This window comes from Schistocerca piceifrons, chromosome 11 (genome assembly GCF_021461385.2).
Source record: "Schistocerca piceifrons isolate TAMUIC-IGC-003096 chromosome 11, iqSchPice1.1, whole genome shotgun sequence".
NCBI classification, from domain to species: Eukaryota; Metazoa; Arthropoda; class Insecta; order Orthoptera; family Acrididae; genus Schistocerca; species Schistocerca piceifrons.
This window is the reverse complement of record NC_060148.1, coordinates 13,004,261-13,022,574: the sequence shown is the minus strand read 5'-3', so window position 1 is coordinate 13,022,574 and position 18,314 is coordinate 13,004,261. Positions and strand designations below refer to the sequence as shown.

The window sequence follows — 18,314 nt, the reverse complement described above, 5'->3', positions numbered from 1 at the left end:
TGGGGCCGTGCGTTATCATCCACTAGGAGGACCAGGGACCCACTGCGCCCCAGAAAAGGCGGACATACTGGTGCAAAATGACGTCCCGATACACCTGACCTGTTACAGTTCCTCTGTCAAAGACATGCAGGGGTGTACGTGCACCAATCATAATCCCACCCCACACCATCAAACCACAACCCCGATACAGGTCCCTTTCAAGGACATTAAGAGGTTGGTATCTGGTTCCTGATTCACGCCAGAGGAAAACCTGGCGACAATCACTGTTCAGACTATACCTGGACTAGTCTGTGAACATAACGTGGGACCATGTACTGTGTTCTTGACACCGGGCTTTATGGGCTCTCCTGTGACCTGGGGTCAGTGGAATGCACCTTGCAGGTCCCCGGGCGAATAAACCGTGTCTGCCCAGTCGTCTGTAGACTGTGTGTCTGGAGACAGCTGTTCCAGTGGGTGCGGTAAGGTCCCGAGCGAGGCTACCTGCGGTACTCCGTGGTCGTCTGCGGGCACTGATGGTGAGATATCGGTCTTCTCGTGGTTTTGTACACTGTGGACGTCCCGTACTGTAGCGCCTGGACACGTTTCCTGTCTGCTGGAATCCTTGCCGTAATCTTGAGATCACACTTTGTGGCACACGGAGGGCCCGTGCTACGACCTGCTGTGTTTGACCAGCCTCAGTCACCCTAGTATTCTACGCCTCATAACGTCATCAATATGTGTTCTTTGAGCCATTTCCAACACACAGTCACTATCAGCACGTCTGAAAACGTCTGCACACTTACTCGCTGCACCGTACTCTGACAAGCACCGACACACGTCTGCGTATGTGGACTGCTGCCAGCGCCACCGTGCGACGACCCCAGGTCAGATGCACCGCACGGTCACACCCCGAGGTGATTCAAACCCGCAAACCGCCCACCAGAGCGTTGTTTCACCATGTATCCTTAATTTATGAGTATGACTGTAGTTCCAGTACTGGAATCAGAATTTAAAGGAGCTCTCCAGGACTGAAGTTCAAATAACGCAGAAAAGATACTATCAGAATTTCTAACATCATTGGGGGAAGTAGTAACAAAACGACTATTCACGTTTGTGTGAGGAATGTTTGAGTCTGGCGATGTACCATTTGACTTTCGGTAAAATATGATCCACACAATTCCGGAGACGGCAAGAGCTGACAAGTGCGAGAATTATCGCACAATCAGCTCAACAGCTCATGCATCGAAGCTGCTTACAAGAATAATATACAGAAGAATGGAAAAGAAAATTGAGAATACGCTAGGTGACGATCAGTTTGGCTTCAGAAAAGGTTAAAACACCAGAGAGGCAAATCTGAAATTGCGGTTGATAATGGAAGCAAGCCAAAAAGAAAATCAAGACACGTTCATAGGACTTGTCGACCTGGAAAAACCGTTCGACAATATAAAATGGTGCAAGATGTTCGAGATTCTGAGAAAAATAGGGGTAATCTATAGGGAGAGACAGGTAATTACTATATGTACAATGGTGAAGAGGGGAAGTAATAAGAGTGGACGACCGAGGACGAAGTGCTCGGATTAAAAGGGGTGTAAGACAGGGCTCTAGTCTTTCGCCCCTACTGCTCAATCAGTACATCGAAGAAGTTAAGTCGGAAACAAAAGAAAGCTTTAGCTGTGGAATTAAAATTCAAGGTGAAAGGATATCAATGATACGATATGCTGATGACATTCCTATCCTGAGTGAAAGTGAAGAAGAATTACATGATCTGCTGAGTGGAATGAACAGTCTAATGAGTACAGAGCATGAATTGAGAGTAAATCGAAGAAAGACGAAAGTAATGAGAAGCAGCAGAAATGAGAACAGCGAGAAGCTTGCCATCAGGATTGATGGTCAGGAAGTAGATGAAGTTAAGGAATGCTGGTACTTAGGCAGTAAAATCACCAATGACGGATGGAGCAAGGAGGACATCAAAATCAGACTAGCACTGCCAAAAAGGGCATTCCTGGCCAAGAGAAGTCTACTGGCATCAAACATAGGCCTTAATTTGAGGAATAAATGGTTCAAATGCCTCTGAGCACTATGGGACTTAACTTCTGAGGTCATCAGTCCCCTAGAACCTAGAACTACTTAAACCTAACTAACCTAAGGACATCACACACATCCATGCCCGAAGCAGGATTCGAACCTGCGACCGTAGCGGTTGCACGGTTCCAGACTGTAGCGCCTAGAACCGCTCGGCCACTCAAGCCGACTTTGAGGAAGAAATTTCTGAGAACGTACGTCTGCAGTACAGAACTGTATGGTAGTGAAACATGGACTTTGGGAAAACTGGAAAAGAAGAGAATAGAAGAACTTGAGATGTGTTGCTACAAACGAATGTTGAAAATTAGGTGGATTGATAAGGTAACGAATGAGGAAGTTCTGAGCAGAATCGGAGAGGAAAAAAGTATGTGTAATACTCTGACAGGGAGAAGGGACAGAATTACAGGACATCTGTTACGACATGGATGGATCAGAATGAAACATCTCGCAGCACAACTGGACATTCCAGAATGAGATTTTCACTCTGCAGCGGAGTGTGCGCTGATATGAAACTTCCTGTCAGATTAAAACTGTGTGCCGGACCGAGACTCGAACTCGGGACCTTTGCCTTTCGCGGGCAGGTGCTCTACCATCTGAGCTACCCAAGCACGACTCACGCCCCGTCCTCACAGCTTTACTTCCGCCAGTACCTCGTCTCCTACCTTCCAAACTTTACAGAAGCTCTCCTGCGAACCTTGAACTAGCACTCCTGAAAGAAAGGATATTGCGGAGACATGGCTTAGCCACAGCCTGGGGGATGTTTCCAGAATGAGATTTTCCCTCTGCAGCGGTGTGTAGGGCACTTGCCCGCGAAAGGCAAAGGTCCCGAGTTCGAGTCTCGGTCCGGCACACAGTTTTAATCTGCCAGGAAGTTTCACAACTGGACATCTCTGATTATAGTGCTGATACACTCGTCGACCAGATTGGGATACTCAAAGATATATGCCTGCTGGATTGCTGGCTGCCAAAACGGAACACCATCAACATCAACGAAGGACAGTCTGTGCTTATGGTTACGAGGTTGATCGTGACAATTTTTTGTCGAACATCGTCACGGGAGGTGAAACACGTGTTCATCACATCGAACCGGAAACAAAACGGGAGTCCACAGAGTGGCGCCACACCAAAGAAAAAGTTCAAATATGCGCCCTTGGCCAGTAAAGTCGTGGCGAGTGTCTTCTGGGACTCTGAATGGGTTATTCTGTTCGATGTCCTGCCACATGGCGCAACAAGTGTATTGTGCTACCCTCAGCAAACTGAAGAAACCGCGCCACGCGGAGTGGCCGCGCGGTTTGAGGCGCCATGTCACGGATTGCGTGGCCCCTCCCACTGGAGTTTCGAGTTCTCCCTCATGCATGGCTGTGTGCGTTGTTCTTAGCATAACTTTGTTTAAGTAGAGTGTAAGTCTATGGACCAATGACCTAAGCAGTTTGGTACCTTAGGAATTCAGACACATTTGAACATTTTTTTTTTTGAAGAAACCGCTGCAGGTTGTTTGTTGTTATCAAAAATGTAAACGAACTACGTCTTCTCCATGACAACACAAGGCCTCGCACAAGTCTGCCCACACGGGAGGAGCTGACAAAACTTCATTGGACTCATCCACCCTACAGCCTGGATCTCGCACCTTCCAACTTGCACCTGTTTGGCCCAGTGAAGGATGGGCTCCGCCAGAAGCAGTACATGGATGATGCGGGGGTTGTTGATGCAGCAAGACGTTGGCTCCAAGTAGGGTGGTATGATGGGCCTCGCAGTAAGGTGGTGTCAGGCCTTCGCACTGAATGGAGATTATATTGAAAAACTCCGCCCCAATAGCTGATGGGTCAGCGTGACGGACTGCCGTCCTAAGGGGCCCGGGTTAGATTTCTGGCTGGATTGGGGATTTTCTCCGCTCAGGGTTTGGGTGTTGGGTTGTCTTCATCATCATTTCATCCCCATCCGGCGCGTAGGTCGCCCAATGTGGCGTCGAATGTAACAAGACCTGCACCGTGACAGCCGGACCTGCCCCGTAAGGGGCCTCCCGGCCAAAGACGCCAAACGCTCACTTCCATTTTTTCCATACTGAAAAAACGGGGTTTCGTAGCCAAATGTGTGGGGTGTTTTTGGGAAAAAAAATGTGTTGCTGTAGTTATTGGATGCCACTCGTATTGTCCACCGTTGGCAGACATCACGTGCAACGTCTTGTGAATAGGGTGGCTGCTAGCTGTAGCAGCCTTGTATATTAGCAATGTTGGTCATCTACACCGGATTGTTGCGTATTGTAATTACGTTGCAGCAATGTTGCCAGCAACAATATTGTTGTTGTTGTTGTTGTGGTCTTCAGTCCTGAGACTGGTTTGATGCAGCTCTCCATGCTACTCTATCCTGTGCAAGCTTCCTCATCTCCCAGTACCTACTGCAACCTACATCCTTCTCAATCTGCTTAGTGTATTCATCTCTTGGTCTCCCTCTACGATTTTTACCCTCCATGCAGCCCTCCAATGCTAAATTTGTGATCCCTTGATGCCTCAAAACATGTCCTACCAACCGATCCCTTCTTCTAGTCAAGTTGTGCCACAAACTCCTCTTCTCCCCAATCCTATTCAATACCTCCTCATTAGTTACGTGATCTACCCACCTTATCTTCAGCATTCTTCTGTAGCACCACATTTCGAAAGCTTCTATTCTCTTCTTGTCCAAACTAGTTATTGTCCATGTTTCATTTCCATACATGGCTACACTCCATACAAATACTTTCAGAAACGACTTCCTGACACTTAAATCCATACTCGATGTTAACAAATTTCTCTTCCTCAGAAACGCTTTCCTATCCATTGCCAGTCTACATTTTATATCCTCTCTACTTCGACCATCATCGGTTATTTTACTCCCTAAATAGCAAAACTCCGTTGCTACTTTAAGTGTCTTATTTCCTAATCTAATTCCCTCAGCATCACCCGACTTAAATTGACTACATTCCATTATCCTCGTTTTGCTTTTGTTGATGTTCATCTTATATCCTCCTTTCAAGACACTCTCCATTCCGTTCAACTGCTCTTCCAAGTCCTTTGCTGTCTCTGACAAAATTACAATGTCATCGGCGAACCTCAAAGTTTTTACTTCTTCTCCATGAATTTTAATACCTACTCCGAATTTTTCTTTTCTTTCCTTTACTGCTTGCTCAAGATACAGATTGCATAACATCGGGGAGAGGCTACAACCCTGTATCACTCCTTTCCCAACCACTGCTTCCCTTTCATGCCCCTCGACTCTTATAACTGCCATCTGGTTTCTGTACAAATTGTAAATAGCCTTTCGCTCCCTGTATTTTACCCCTGCCACCTTCAGAATATGAAAGAGAGTATTCCAGTCAACATTGTCAAAAGCTTTCTCTAAGTCTACAAATGCTAGAAACGTAGGTTTGCCTTTCCTTAATCTTTCTTCTAAGATAAGTCGTAAGGTCAGTATTGCCTCACGTGTTCCAGTGTTTCTACGGAATCCAAACTGATCTTCCCCGAGCTCGGCTTCTACTAATTTTTCCATTCGTCTGTAAAGTATTCTTCTTGAAGTCTGAGGGTATTTCGCCTGTTTCATAGATCTTGCTCACCAGAGTTTTGTCAGGACTGGCTCTCCCGAGGCCATCAGTAGTTCTAATAGAATGTTGTCTACTCCTGGGGCCTTGTTTCGACTCAGGTGTTTCAGTGCTCTGTCAAACTCTTCACGCAGTATCGTATCTCCCATTTCGTCTTCATCTACATCCTCTTCCATTTCCATAATATTGTCCTCAAGTACATCGCCCTTGTATAAACCCTCTATATACTCCTTCCACCTTTCTGCCTTCCCTTCTTTGCTTAGAACTGGGTTGCCATCTGAGCTCTTGATATTCATACAAATGGTTCTCTTCTCTCCAAAGGTCTCTTTAATTTTCCTGTAGGCAGTATCTATCTTACCCCTAGTGAGACAAGCCTCTACATCCTTACATTTGTCCTCTAGCCATCCCTGCTTAGCCATTTTGCACTTCCTGTCGACCCATTTTTGAGACGTTTGTATTCCTTTTTGCCTGCTTCATTTACTGCATTTTTATATTTTCTCCTTTCATCAATTAAATTCAATATTTCTTCTGTTACCCAAGGATTTCTATTAGCCCTCGTCTTTTTACCTACTGGATCGTCTGCTGCCTTCACTACTTCATCCCTCAGAGCTACCCATTCTTCTTCTACTGTATTTCTTTCCCCCATTCCTGTCAATTGTTCCCTTATGCTCTCCCTGAAACTCTCTACAACCTCTGGTTCTTTCAGTTTATCCAGGTCCCATCTCCTTAAATTCCCACCTTTTTGCAGCTTCTTCATTTTCAATCTGCAGTTCATAACCAACAATATTACGGCGACATATTGTCCGGCCTCACTGCAGTGATAACACTGGTTCCCGTCAGTGACCGAAGTTAAGTGCTGTCGGGCTTGCCTACTGCTTGGATGGGTGACCGTCCAGACTGCCGAGCGCTGTTGGCAAGCGGGGTGCACTCGGTCATTGTGGGGCCACTTGACTGAGAAGTCGCGACTCTGGTCACGGAAAAGTACATCGGTAGGGAGAGCAACATGCTGACCTCACGCCCCTCCATATCTGGGTCTAGTAACGCCTATAGGCTGAGGATGGCACGGTGGTCGGTCGGTACCGTATGTGTCTTCCGAGACCAGTTCAGGTGAGTTTAGTTCTGTTTTACTGTCCCAGCGTACTGTGCGTGTAAATGCACCTTTGAGAAATGCGTGTGGACCAGGATTGTGAGAAGCAAAGGGAGGAGGCATAAAGTATGGGCAGAAGTTAAAAAAAAATGGTTCAAATGACTCTGAGCACTATGGGACTTAACATCGATGGTCACCAGTCCCCTAGAACTTAGAACTACTTAAACGTAACTAACCTAAGGACAGCACACAACACCCAGCCATCACGAGGCAGAGAAAATCCCTGATCCTGCCGGGAATCGAACCCGGGAACCCGGGCGTGGGAAGCGAGAACACTACCGCACGACCACGAGATGCGGGCTGGGAAGAAGTCTCTTCATTCAACTGCAGTGCTGTTGCATGTTTTCAGAGTTTAGGTAATGCTTGCAGCGTCGCAGCCTACGTTTCTTGGTCACTGACGCCATTTCTGATCTGATTGTCTATTTTCAGCGAGGCGAGCCCTGGAGGCGGCAGCAGCGGCGGCGGCACTGGAGGCGGCGTGAGCAGCTCCGGCGGGGGCGGCAGCCCGCCCCCACACGGCGACAGGTAAGCTGAGCAATGGAGCGTTCTTACCAGCAAAAATGGTCTCTCTCCTTAGCCTGAAAAAAGGGCAGTTCCAAGGACTGCGTATCAACCAATCTAGATACCAGTTTGGTCCTGGATTCGCATTGGCAAGGACAGCGGTTCTAATCCCTCTTCCAGAGATCCAGATTTAGATATTTACGTGGTTTTCCGTTGATGGCTGAAGATGAATATTGGAGTGGTTCCTTTCAAAAAGACTCAACCGACTTTCTGGGACAGTCTAGGTTGGGATACGACTGTGACGACCTCTTGATCTACACCTACATCTAAAAAGCCACGTTTCACTGTGTGGCAGAGGGAGTTTATGGACCCACTATCACTTTTTGATACCCTGTGACATACATACCCTCGTATGAATAAAATGGAGAATATTTTTATACGAACCTCCAGCATGCTGTAGTAGCTATGGGCCAGCAACTTCTGTTAAACTGTAGAACGAAAAAACAGTCCAAAGTTACAAATTTTACTTTTTTTATTCACTTGATGACTAGTTTCAGACTGAAGCCCATTTTCAAAACATCGTGACATAGTCAAAAATCGTATGTCCAAGGATGTGAAAACCACGTCAAAAGTGAGTAACGAAAACAGTATGCACTGTATTGTGTGTATTAAACTGGGGACCTAGAAACGATGGAGAGGCTTTGTCCCGCCATAGCCCTCAGTGGTTTGCAAACCCACAACAAGTCATAGCAGTCCACACGTCTCGCTGCCGCCCCACATCGAACCCGGGGTTACTGTGCAGTACGACCCCCAGTGGACACCCCCAGGAATGCTTCATACCAGTCGAGTGTAACCCCAAATGTTTGCTTTGTAGAGTAATTATGGTGTACGCATACGTGGAGACAGTGTTTGCAGAGCAATCGCCGACACAGTGTAGCTGAGGCAGAATATGGGGAACCATCCCGCATTCACTGAGGTAGATGGAAAACCGCCTTAAAAACCATCCACAAGCTGGCTGGCACACCAGACCTCGACACTAATGCATCGCACGGATTTGTGCCGGGGACCGGCACGCCCTCGCGCTCGGGAAGCAGCATGTTAGGCTGCGTGGCTAGCCAGGCGGGTGTATGCACTGTAAACTGTTCATTATTTTTGACACAGCTCTCACATCATTGAGATTGAGCGGTGGATCAGTGGAAGCGTGTCGCCTGATCCGATGAATCAATTTTCTTGCTATGCCAGGTCAGTGGCTGTGTCCACATAAACTGCCATCGAGGCAAGCAGCTCCTCGGAACATTCACTGTACCACAAATGTGGGCCCATGGAAGCAGTGTTACATTGTGGGGAACATTCACCTGGGGGCTACTGTGGGACCTGCGGTTGTAACCTAAGACACCATTACATCTGCGGACTATGTGAACGTTGCTGCAGACCATATAGAACCGTGATGCTTGAAGTCCTCCCTGACAGCAATGGCATATTCCAGGAGGATAACTGTCTGTGGTCAAAGGCCACAACTGTGGAACAACGGATTTTCACCGTCGTGATAGTGAACTTGTGTCGATGTCTTGACCACTGATCTGAACGTGATGGAATGCTTCTGGAGCGCTATTGGATTCCAGCTCCACACCCGCAAATCACCCGGCTGTAAAGTCCAGTAATTGGCTGACATTTGTGTGGACAGCTGGTGCCACATAGCTGCGGTAACCTACCGAGGTCTTTTCGAATCCATGCCATGAAGGATCGCTGCTGTATGACACTACTATGTCCGCCTCAGCACCAGGACGGTCTGCACAGCAGGTTGCCAACTGAAAGGGCCCGGGTTTGATTCCTGGCTCGGTCGGAGATTTTTCTTCGCTTGAGGACTGTCTGTTGTGTAGTCCTTACGTTCGTATCGTCAGAAATGACGTTCCACTGTTGAGATGGTTGTATGGTCACATCCCAAAAGCCAATAACAAGGGAAAAAGGGCACTGAAAAGGTGATCAGCGTACCTGGGCAATGGGAAACCTGTCCCAACAGTCTGTACTGTATCCTGCGGTTATCACTGTCCTGTTAGAAACCATTAATTTTTTGCCCACGACCGTTTCTACATTAAGTTTCTTTTCATCCAGCAGCTGCAGAAAAGTTTGTTATGTTTCCTATTACAACCTCTGTAAGAGACTCAACAAGAACCATCTGCTTCGTGTTCTAGAAAACACTGTCCGCAACCCTACATCTACGTCTAAACGCAAGCTACCTTACATTGTATGGTGGAACATAGTTGTAGTGTCATTGTCATCCATCAGTCACCTGTTCGATTCCTGAACAGTGTGTAGGAAGAATGATTGACACTAAAGCTTCATATTGGTTCTTTCCTCCTCTCTACACTTTTTAAATCTCCTGTCTTCTTCCTTCCTCTCCTCTCCTCTCCTCTCCTCTCCTCTCCTCTCCTCTCCTCTCCTCTCCTCTCCTCTCCTCTCCTCTCCTCTCCTCTCCTCTCCTCTCCTCTCCTCTCCTCTCCTCTCCTCTCCTCTCCTCTCCTCTCCTCTCCTCTCCTCTCCTCTCCTCTCCTCTCCTCTCCTCTCCTCTCTCCTCTTCTCTCCTCTCCCCTCTCCTCTCCTCTCTTCCCCTCCTGTCCCCTCCCTCTCCTCTCCTCTCCCCCTCCCCTCCCCTCCCCTCCCCCCTCCTCTCCTCTCCTCTCCTCTCCTCTCCTCTCCTCTCCTCTCCTCTCCTTTCCTCTCCTCCTCTACCTCTCCCTCTCCCATCTCCCTCTCCCTCTCCCTCTCCCTCACCCTTTCCCTTTCCCTCTCCCTCTCCCTCTCCATCTCCGTCTCCTCTCCTCTCCTCTCCTCTCCTCTCCACTCCTCTCGAGTTCGAGTCTTGGTGTGGCACACAGTTTTAATCTGCCAGGTAGTTTCAAATCAGTGCACTCTGCGCTGCAGAGTGAAAATCTCATTCTGCCTTCTTGGTTTTGGGTTACCACTCTTGCCAGATGGCTGTTAAGCCAGCTCTTAATTTCTAACTGTGTAAAGTACTTAACGGTCCCATCACAAATGAATCTTTACCTCTTCAGGAAGGGATGGATAATCAAATTATTAGTAGCAAAAATGACCTAAATTGCTTTATGTAATTATTAAATTGCACTTATTATAAGTGTACACTCAAGTAGTGTACCGTTAAAAGCATGTACTTCTTACGTCACACATGTAAGTTATAACAAAGTCACGGAGTAATGTGAGGCAGTTCTGGTTTTGCTCCAATGCTTCTACCCAGTTTTACCTCAACTGTACCTAATATGTATATAATTTCTTCCGCATAACAGAGAAGGTGAACCATAATTTAGCATGGTATATGTTCACAAAGCCTGCTGAAAGTATTACTCATTATATTTACTTGTTTCAGCTTCTAATACGCCGGTATGTACTCCTTATTGAATAGAAAAATCACAAAGTAAGATACGCAACCACGAAAATCTAACAAATAATGTTGCTCAGAAACAACGCATCTGACACTACAATGCATCATAGCGCTACTGAAGTTGCTGGCTATCTTCATGGCCTAAACGGCCAAAAAACTATGTCACCAACTTGTAGAGAGAAATATGAGGGCTCCTAGTTTCACCCCCACACCTGATTCTAGCCCAACTTCCCCTACTTTTTTAGCTTCACACAATTTATAACTTTTGTGTGCAGCCTTGCAAAGAAGGAATCGCAGTCGTTTCTACGTCGTAATAAACGAGGCGTGAGCATTACTACACATCCATGAGAACATTGTATGTTATGAACCAAAGACATGAACCGTTGTACAAATTTTTACCCCGCCATAGCTGTTAATGCCCAGTTTATATTCAATCTGAATAGGTAGTTCCCATGCATAGTCACGAATACCCGCTATAATTTTTTTATTTGACTGAGGATAAGTCTCGGGTGATAATGGAAGCAAGAATTACTCAAGTGAAAGACACATTCATAGGGTTCTTCAACATAGAAATAGCGCTCGACAATGTTGTGAGACATTCGAAATCGTCAGAGAAATAGGCGTGAGTTTTAGGGAAAGACAGGCACTACACAATATGCACAGGAATGAAAACGGAAAAATGAGACAAGAATAAAGTGCTCGGATTTAAAAGAGTGTAATATGGGGATGTAGTCTTTTGCCCTTCAATCTAACATCGAAGAAAAAATGATGGAAATAGAAGAAAAGTTCAAGAGCAGAATTGCAACTCAGGCTGAAAAGATATTAGTTATGAGATTCGCTGATAACACTGCTATCCTCAATCAAAGTGAAGAACAATTGCATGACATGTTGAATGGGATGAACTATCTAATGACCAAACACGATGGATTGAGAGTAGACTGAGCAAATACAAAATTAATCAGGACTAGGAGAAATGACATTAGATAGAAACTTAACCATAATAGTTGGAGGCTAAGAAGTAGGCAGCATGAATTAAGTCTGCTACCTTGCAAGCGGAGTGCTACATGGTGAACGAAGCGTGCAGGACAAGAGAGTAGACCAGCCTAGGCAACGATGGCATTCCCGGCCAACAGGGGCCTACTGGTATCAAAGACACGCTTTGATGTCAGGAAGAAATTTGGGAGCATTTTCGTCTGGGCCACAGCCTTGTACGATAGTCAATCAAAAATCATGTAAAACGGGAACGGAAGAAAATCGAACTGTTTGAGATGTGCTGCTGTACACTGAAGAGTCAAAGAAACTGGTACACCTGCCTAATATCGTGTAGGGCCCTTGCGAGAGCACAAAAGTGCCGCAACACGATGTGGCATGGACTCAACTTATGTCTGAAGTAGTGCTGGAGGGAGTTCACCACAGAATCTTGCAGGGCTGTCCATCAAACTCTAAGAGTACGAGGGGGCGGAGATCTCTTCTGAACAGCGCGTTGCAAGGCATCCCAGATATGCTCAACAATGTTCATGTCTGGGGAGTTTGGTCGCCAGCGGAAGTGTTCAATCTCGGAAGAGTGTTCCTGGAGCCACTCTGTAGCAAGTACGGACGTTTGGGGTGTCCCATTGTCCTGCTGAAATTGCCCGAGTCCTTCGGAATCCACAGTGGACATGAATGGATGCAGGTGATCAGACAGGAGTCTTACGTACGTGTCACCTGTCAGAGTCGTATCTAGGCGTATCAGGGGTCCCACATCACTCCAACTGCACACCACCCACACCATTACAGAGCCTCCGCCAGCTTGAACAGTCCGCTGCCGACATGCAGGGTCCACGGATTCATGAAGTTGTCTCCATACTTGTACACCTCCACCCGCTCGATACAACTGGAAACGAGACTTGTCCGCCCAGGCAACATGTTTCCAGTCATCAACAGTGTAATGTCGCTGTTGACGGGCCCAGGTGAGGCTTAAAGCTTTGTGCCGTGCAGTCATCGATGGTACACGAGTGGGCCTTCGGCTCCAAAAGCCCATTTCCATTATGTTTCGTTGAATGCCTCGCAGGCTGACACTCGTTGATGGTCCAACATTGAAATCTGCAACAATTTGTGGAAGGGTTGCACTTCTGTAACGTTGAAAGATTCTTGTCAGTCGTTGTTGGTCCAGTTCTTGCATGATCTTTTTCCAGCTATAGTGAAGCGATGTTGGAGACTTGATTTTTTACCAGATTTCTGATATTCACGGTACACTCGTGAAATGGCCGTACAGCAAAATCCCCACTTTATGAGTGCGCCGACTATAACACCACGTTCAAACAGACTTAAATCTTGATAACCTGCCATTGAGGCAGCAGTAACCGATCTAACAACTCCACCAGACACTTGTTGTCTTATATGGGCTCTTGCCGACCGCAGCGTCGTATTCTGCCTGTTTACATGTCTCTGTTTTTGAATACGCATGCCTATGCCAGTGTCTCTGGCGCTTCAGTGTAGAATGATGTTGAAAATTAGGTGGACTGATAAGGTAAAGAATGAGGAGGTTCTGTGCAGAATCGCCAAAGGAACAGATATGTGGAATGGACTGACAAGAAGAAGGGACTGGATGTTAGGGCATCTGTTATGACATCATGGAATAACTTGCGTGGTACTAGAATGAGCTGAAGAGGTTGAAAACTGTAGAGGAAGACAGAGATGGAATACATTCTAACAAGTAATTGAGGACATAGTGTGCAAGTGCGACCCAGAGATGATGAGGTTGATACAGGAGAGGAATGAAGTGTCGGCCATATAAAAAAGATGAACAATGAAACATGTAGAACATCGTCTATGAGAGCCGTGTAATGTATCACTCTTCTGGATGGGTGAAAACACATAATTTTTATTCTCTCCCTGATATTTGTAAGAAATCCATATGTTCCACTGACTGTTCTGAAGTGCCCCACAGTACTTGCCAACTTGCATTACTACTTTAGTTTCCAGAATGAGATTAGTACCGAGAGAGGTGGCGCAGTGGTTAGACACTCGACTCGCATTCGGGAGGACGATGGTTCAATCCCGCGTCTGGCCATCCTGATTCAGGTTTTCCGTGATTTCCCTAAATCGCTCCAGACAAATGCGGGGATGGTTCCTCTCAAAGGGCATGGCCGACTTCCTTCCCCATCCTTCCCTAATCCACTGAGACCGATGACCTCGCTGTCTGGTCTCCTTCCCCAAACAACCCAACCCAACCCAACCCAACCCCAACCCCAATGAGATTAGTTTTGGCTTCAGTTCCAAGTGTCTATCTTACCATGTCAGTGCCTTTCTTGAAACATTATAGACCTCCTCACGTCTTTAACCGCTAAAATCTGTCTTTGTCGCACTTAAAACAGCACCACCACCCCTACCTCGGCCAGCCTGTCAGTCTCCGAGGTTGGCAGCACTGGCCAGGCTGCCCCCGACTCGTCCCACCCTGGCGGCGGCCGCTGCGAGGACGACACCCCGGCGTCGGACACGACGGCGTCGGCGGGCGACGCGGCCACTCCGACCTCCGCATCCGGTGGCACCGCCAACAGCGCCAGCGGCGGCACTGATAACAAAAGTGGGGGAACCACCACGGGCAGTGCTGCCAACGGAGTGGGCGAGGAGCAGCGCTCCAGCGACGCTGGCTCAGTCAACACTGCCAACACGAAGCCGCCGTTCTCCTACGTGGCGCTCATCGCCATGGCCATAGCGCAATCGCCGCACAGGTTGGTAGCACTGCAGCACAGTTTCAACTCCCTTGATGAAAATACACTACACCATCTTTAACGCCACTGTAGTTCGACACTCTCCATGGTTTCCTACACATGTGGTAGATATAAGGTGCTGCTGTTTTGGTCATCAGAAGTAAATACTCCATCACTTACTTCTCCATTCATTCCAATTCCCAGCTATCCTCATCATCTCAGTATGTCCGCCCCTGGTAGCTGAGTAGTCAGCGCGATGGAATGTCATACCTAACGGCCCGGGTTCGATTCCTGGCTGGGTCAGAGATTTTCTCTGCTCGGGGATTGGGTGTTTTGTTGTCCTTATCATCACTATTTCATCCCCATCTACACGCAAGTCGCCGAAGTGGTGTTAACTCGAAACACTTGCACCAGGCGAATGGTTTACCCAATGGGAGGCCCAAACCACATGTCATTTCCATTTATTATCTCAGGTTAACTGCTCAATCTAACATCATCAAGTACCAGAGGTTTTCTTGTCGGCAGTCTTTTTTCGGGTAGGTTTCATGTGGTACGCCCTGACTCACTCTTCTGCGCTGCTGCTACGGTCACAGGTTCGAATCCTGCCTCAGGCATGGATGTGTGTGATGTCCTTAGATTAGTTAGGTTTAAGTAGTTCTAAGTTCTAGGGGACTGATGACCTCAGATGTTAAGTCCCATAGTGCTCAGAGACATTTGAACCAACCCCTTCATCTCAGAATAGCACTTGCAACCTACATCCTCAGTCCTTTGTTGAATGTATTCCAGTCTCTGTCTTCATCTACAGCTTTTTCCCTCTACAGCTCACTCTAGTTCCATGTAACTTATTCCTCATGTCTTAACAGACGTACTACCATGCTGTCCCTTCTTCTTGTCAGTGTTTCCCATGCATCCCTTACCTCGCCAATTCTGTGGAGAACCACTTCATTCCTTACTTTATCAGTCCACCTAATTTTCAACATTCTTCTGTAGCACCACGTCTCAAGTGCTTCGATTCTCTCCTGTTCCAGTTTTCCCACATTCCACATTTCGCTACCGTACAATTCTGTGCTCCGGGCGTACATTCTCAGAAATTTCTTCCTCAAGGTAAGACCTTTGTTAGATACTAGTAGACTTCTCTTGGCAAGGAACGCCCTTTTTTCCAGTGCTAGTCTGCCTTTTATTTCCTTGCTCCATCCATCATGGGCTGCCTAGTTGCAGAATTCCTTAATCTCGTCTGCTTCATGATACTCTGTGTTCTCATTTCTACAACCTCTTGTTCCTTCGTCTTTCTGCGATTTACTTTCAATACATATTCTGTATTCTTTAGTCTCTTCAGTCCATTCAACAGATCCTGTAATTCTGCTTCACTTTTACTCAGGATACCAATGTCATCAATGGTATCCATCTTCTGGTGGAGTATGGGACTAAGGCTGTTCAATGTTCAGTAAAAACAATACTAATCGCCGTTATATTGGTTTATTTCTAGGCAACCAGTTTGAACATTACACTACGTCATCTTCAAGGCAAGACAGGATTGGAGCAGTCTTGGCCTGAAGATGACGTAGTGTAACGTCGAAACTGGTTGCCTAGAAATAAAACTGTATAACAGCGATTGGTATTGTTTTCATTGACCAATGCCATCACTGAATCGCATCATTGATATTCTTTCACCCTAACTTTTTATCGAGTTCTTGCACTTTTCTTTTCTTTCTGTCATTGCCTCTTCGATGTGTAGGTTGAACGGAGGTGGCCAAAGACAGCATCCCTGTTTTACATCCTTTTTAATCTAAACACTTTGTTCTTGGCCTTCCAGTCACTTGGTTTTTGTACATGCAGTATTGTGTACCACCCATCTTTTTCTATACATTACCTCTATTTTTCTCTGAATTCCAAACATCTTGCACCGTTTTACATAGTCCAACGTGTCTTGATTTTTCTTCAGTCTTGTTTCCATTATCAGCTGCAACATCAGAATTACCTCTCCATTGGATTTACCTTTCCTAAAACCAAACTGATCCTCAATATTCCTTTCCATTCTCCTGTATACTATTCTTGTCAGTAGCTTAGATGCATGAGATGTTAAACTAAGTGCACGATAATTCTCGCACTTGTCAGCTTGTAACGTTGTTACTTTAATTTGCTATGAAAGCGGTGCTGATAGACCATAAAAGCGGGTTAAAAGCTGTGAGCTGTCTGGGGAAGTTAACCTTGCATTACTGCGCAACTGTTTCACCAGGTATCTAGTCTAGCTTACCAAATTCCCAACCAGACTAACATTAATTATAATCTTTTAATAGTCATACAACAACCGGTAATATATATATAAAAAAGAGAATTTAAATAAAAATAAATAAATCAGTTTATATTTGGAAATTTATTTTAACATTGATCATTGAAATTCCAGCATATTAAACTTGATTCATTACTAAGCTTGGTGCCTTATTTAGGATTGTGAAAATGTGAGTTTGTAATCTTACGGAACACATCAAATAGGGAGCCAAGATTGGGAGACTACATACAACACTGCATTCATAAAATAACACACGAAGAACGTTGAAACATATGCAAGAGGAAATTAACCACAACCAACCGATTCAATTTTCACCCAAAGAAGTTACGTTCGTAGCGCAATCCTGTCCGTCATGTAATTACCACACACTGGTATGCTAAGTTCATACTAACTCTCTGTGAAATCTTCCCGAAAAGAATAGCTGACGGCTACTTTGATGCTTTCACCACATGCTTCACGTGGTCAACTTGGTTTACACAAAGAGTGTAACTCCACAATAATTTTGATAATTAAAATAAATTACATCGAAACGCAATTTACTAAAGAAAAACCTCGGACTGGTTACTATCGTCTTACTATTAACCTGATGGGTCAGACAGTTGTATAAGCACGTGGTACTGGTCTCATAAAGTACACCCCACGTGGGTTGAACATAAAGAAAAGTTGCTATATAAAAAAAAATATTGTCAAGACGAGACATTATAATCACACGAGCATTCGCATTTAAGATTGATCATCTTAGTTAGAGTTACTGATCAACACGTGGTTCCACTTTACTCACAAAGTAGTGACAAAGCAACTACCGGAAGATATTCTGAACTTCACACCCGAATTACACTGCCTTGCAATTTAAGATAACATTAGATATTTTAGAGCTAAACCTGAAATAAAGGTGATTAAATTTTCAGTTAGGCTGAACTTAAGAAATCCATTGTCCTACGGACATAGCAGACACGCGCTTAGCCAGAGATCTTACCACTTCAGACGCTCGCCACGGACAGACTGCCGTGGGCTCCTACCGAGCGTGCTTAACAGATACAAACGGAAGTGGCCAGAGAGGCAGCTTCCTATACCAACATGACAAGGGACGGACAGGACCATACTAAGCATAGAAACCTCTCTGCTTTTAGAAAGCATAGCTACCTGTTCCGACGTTGGTCCTACTGTTCTCTAGCAGACAGGCTTGTCTGCTACCATCCAGCATGCAACTAGAAATACATTTGCTCATTCATCAAAAAATGGTTCAAATGGCTCTGAGCACTATGGGACTCAACTGCTGAGGTCATTAGTCCCCTAGAACTTAGAACTAGTTAAACCTGACTAACCTAAGGACATCACAAACGTCCATGCCCGAGGCAGGATTCGAACCTGCGACCGTAGCGGTCTTGCGGTTGCTCATTCATCCTCTCACACAGTAGGGGATGACAGTATCTTATCATATACAGTATATAAAAGAAAGCAGATGTAGGTTCCGTATGAGACTGTGTAACATGAATTACATACAAACTGTGTTTTAAAGTGTAGTAGTGTGACAGATCGTTCTTGTTTATGTGTACAAGTAACACGTTCCACTACTCAGTCTCCTCCCAGATAGTCAGAAACACCACAGTAAAATTAGAAGAGGAATTTATGCCGTAAATGAGAACAGATTTAAG

At 45.9% G+C, this 18,314-nt stretch overlaps 1 protein-coding gene across 1 annotated transcript in view; it reads left to right on the top strand.

Annotated features, from left to right (window-relative positions):
* Positions 1 to 18,314, top strand: part of LOC124720221 (forkhead box protein D3-A-like) — a 183,959-nt gene that overhangs the window by 66,200 nt on the left and 99,445 nt on the right. Inside the window, exons 5-6 of the mRNA XM_047245543.1 lie at positions 7,209 to 7,304; positions 14,034 to 14,390. Of these exons, the coding sequence (XP_047101499.1) occupies positions 7,209 to 7,304; positions 14,034 to 14,390 (453 nt within the window). The remainder of the gene's footprint in view (positions 1 to 7,208; positions 7,305 to 14,033; positions 14,391 to 18,314) is intronic.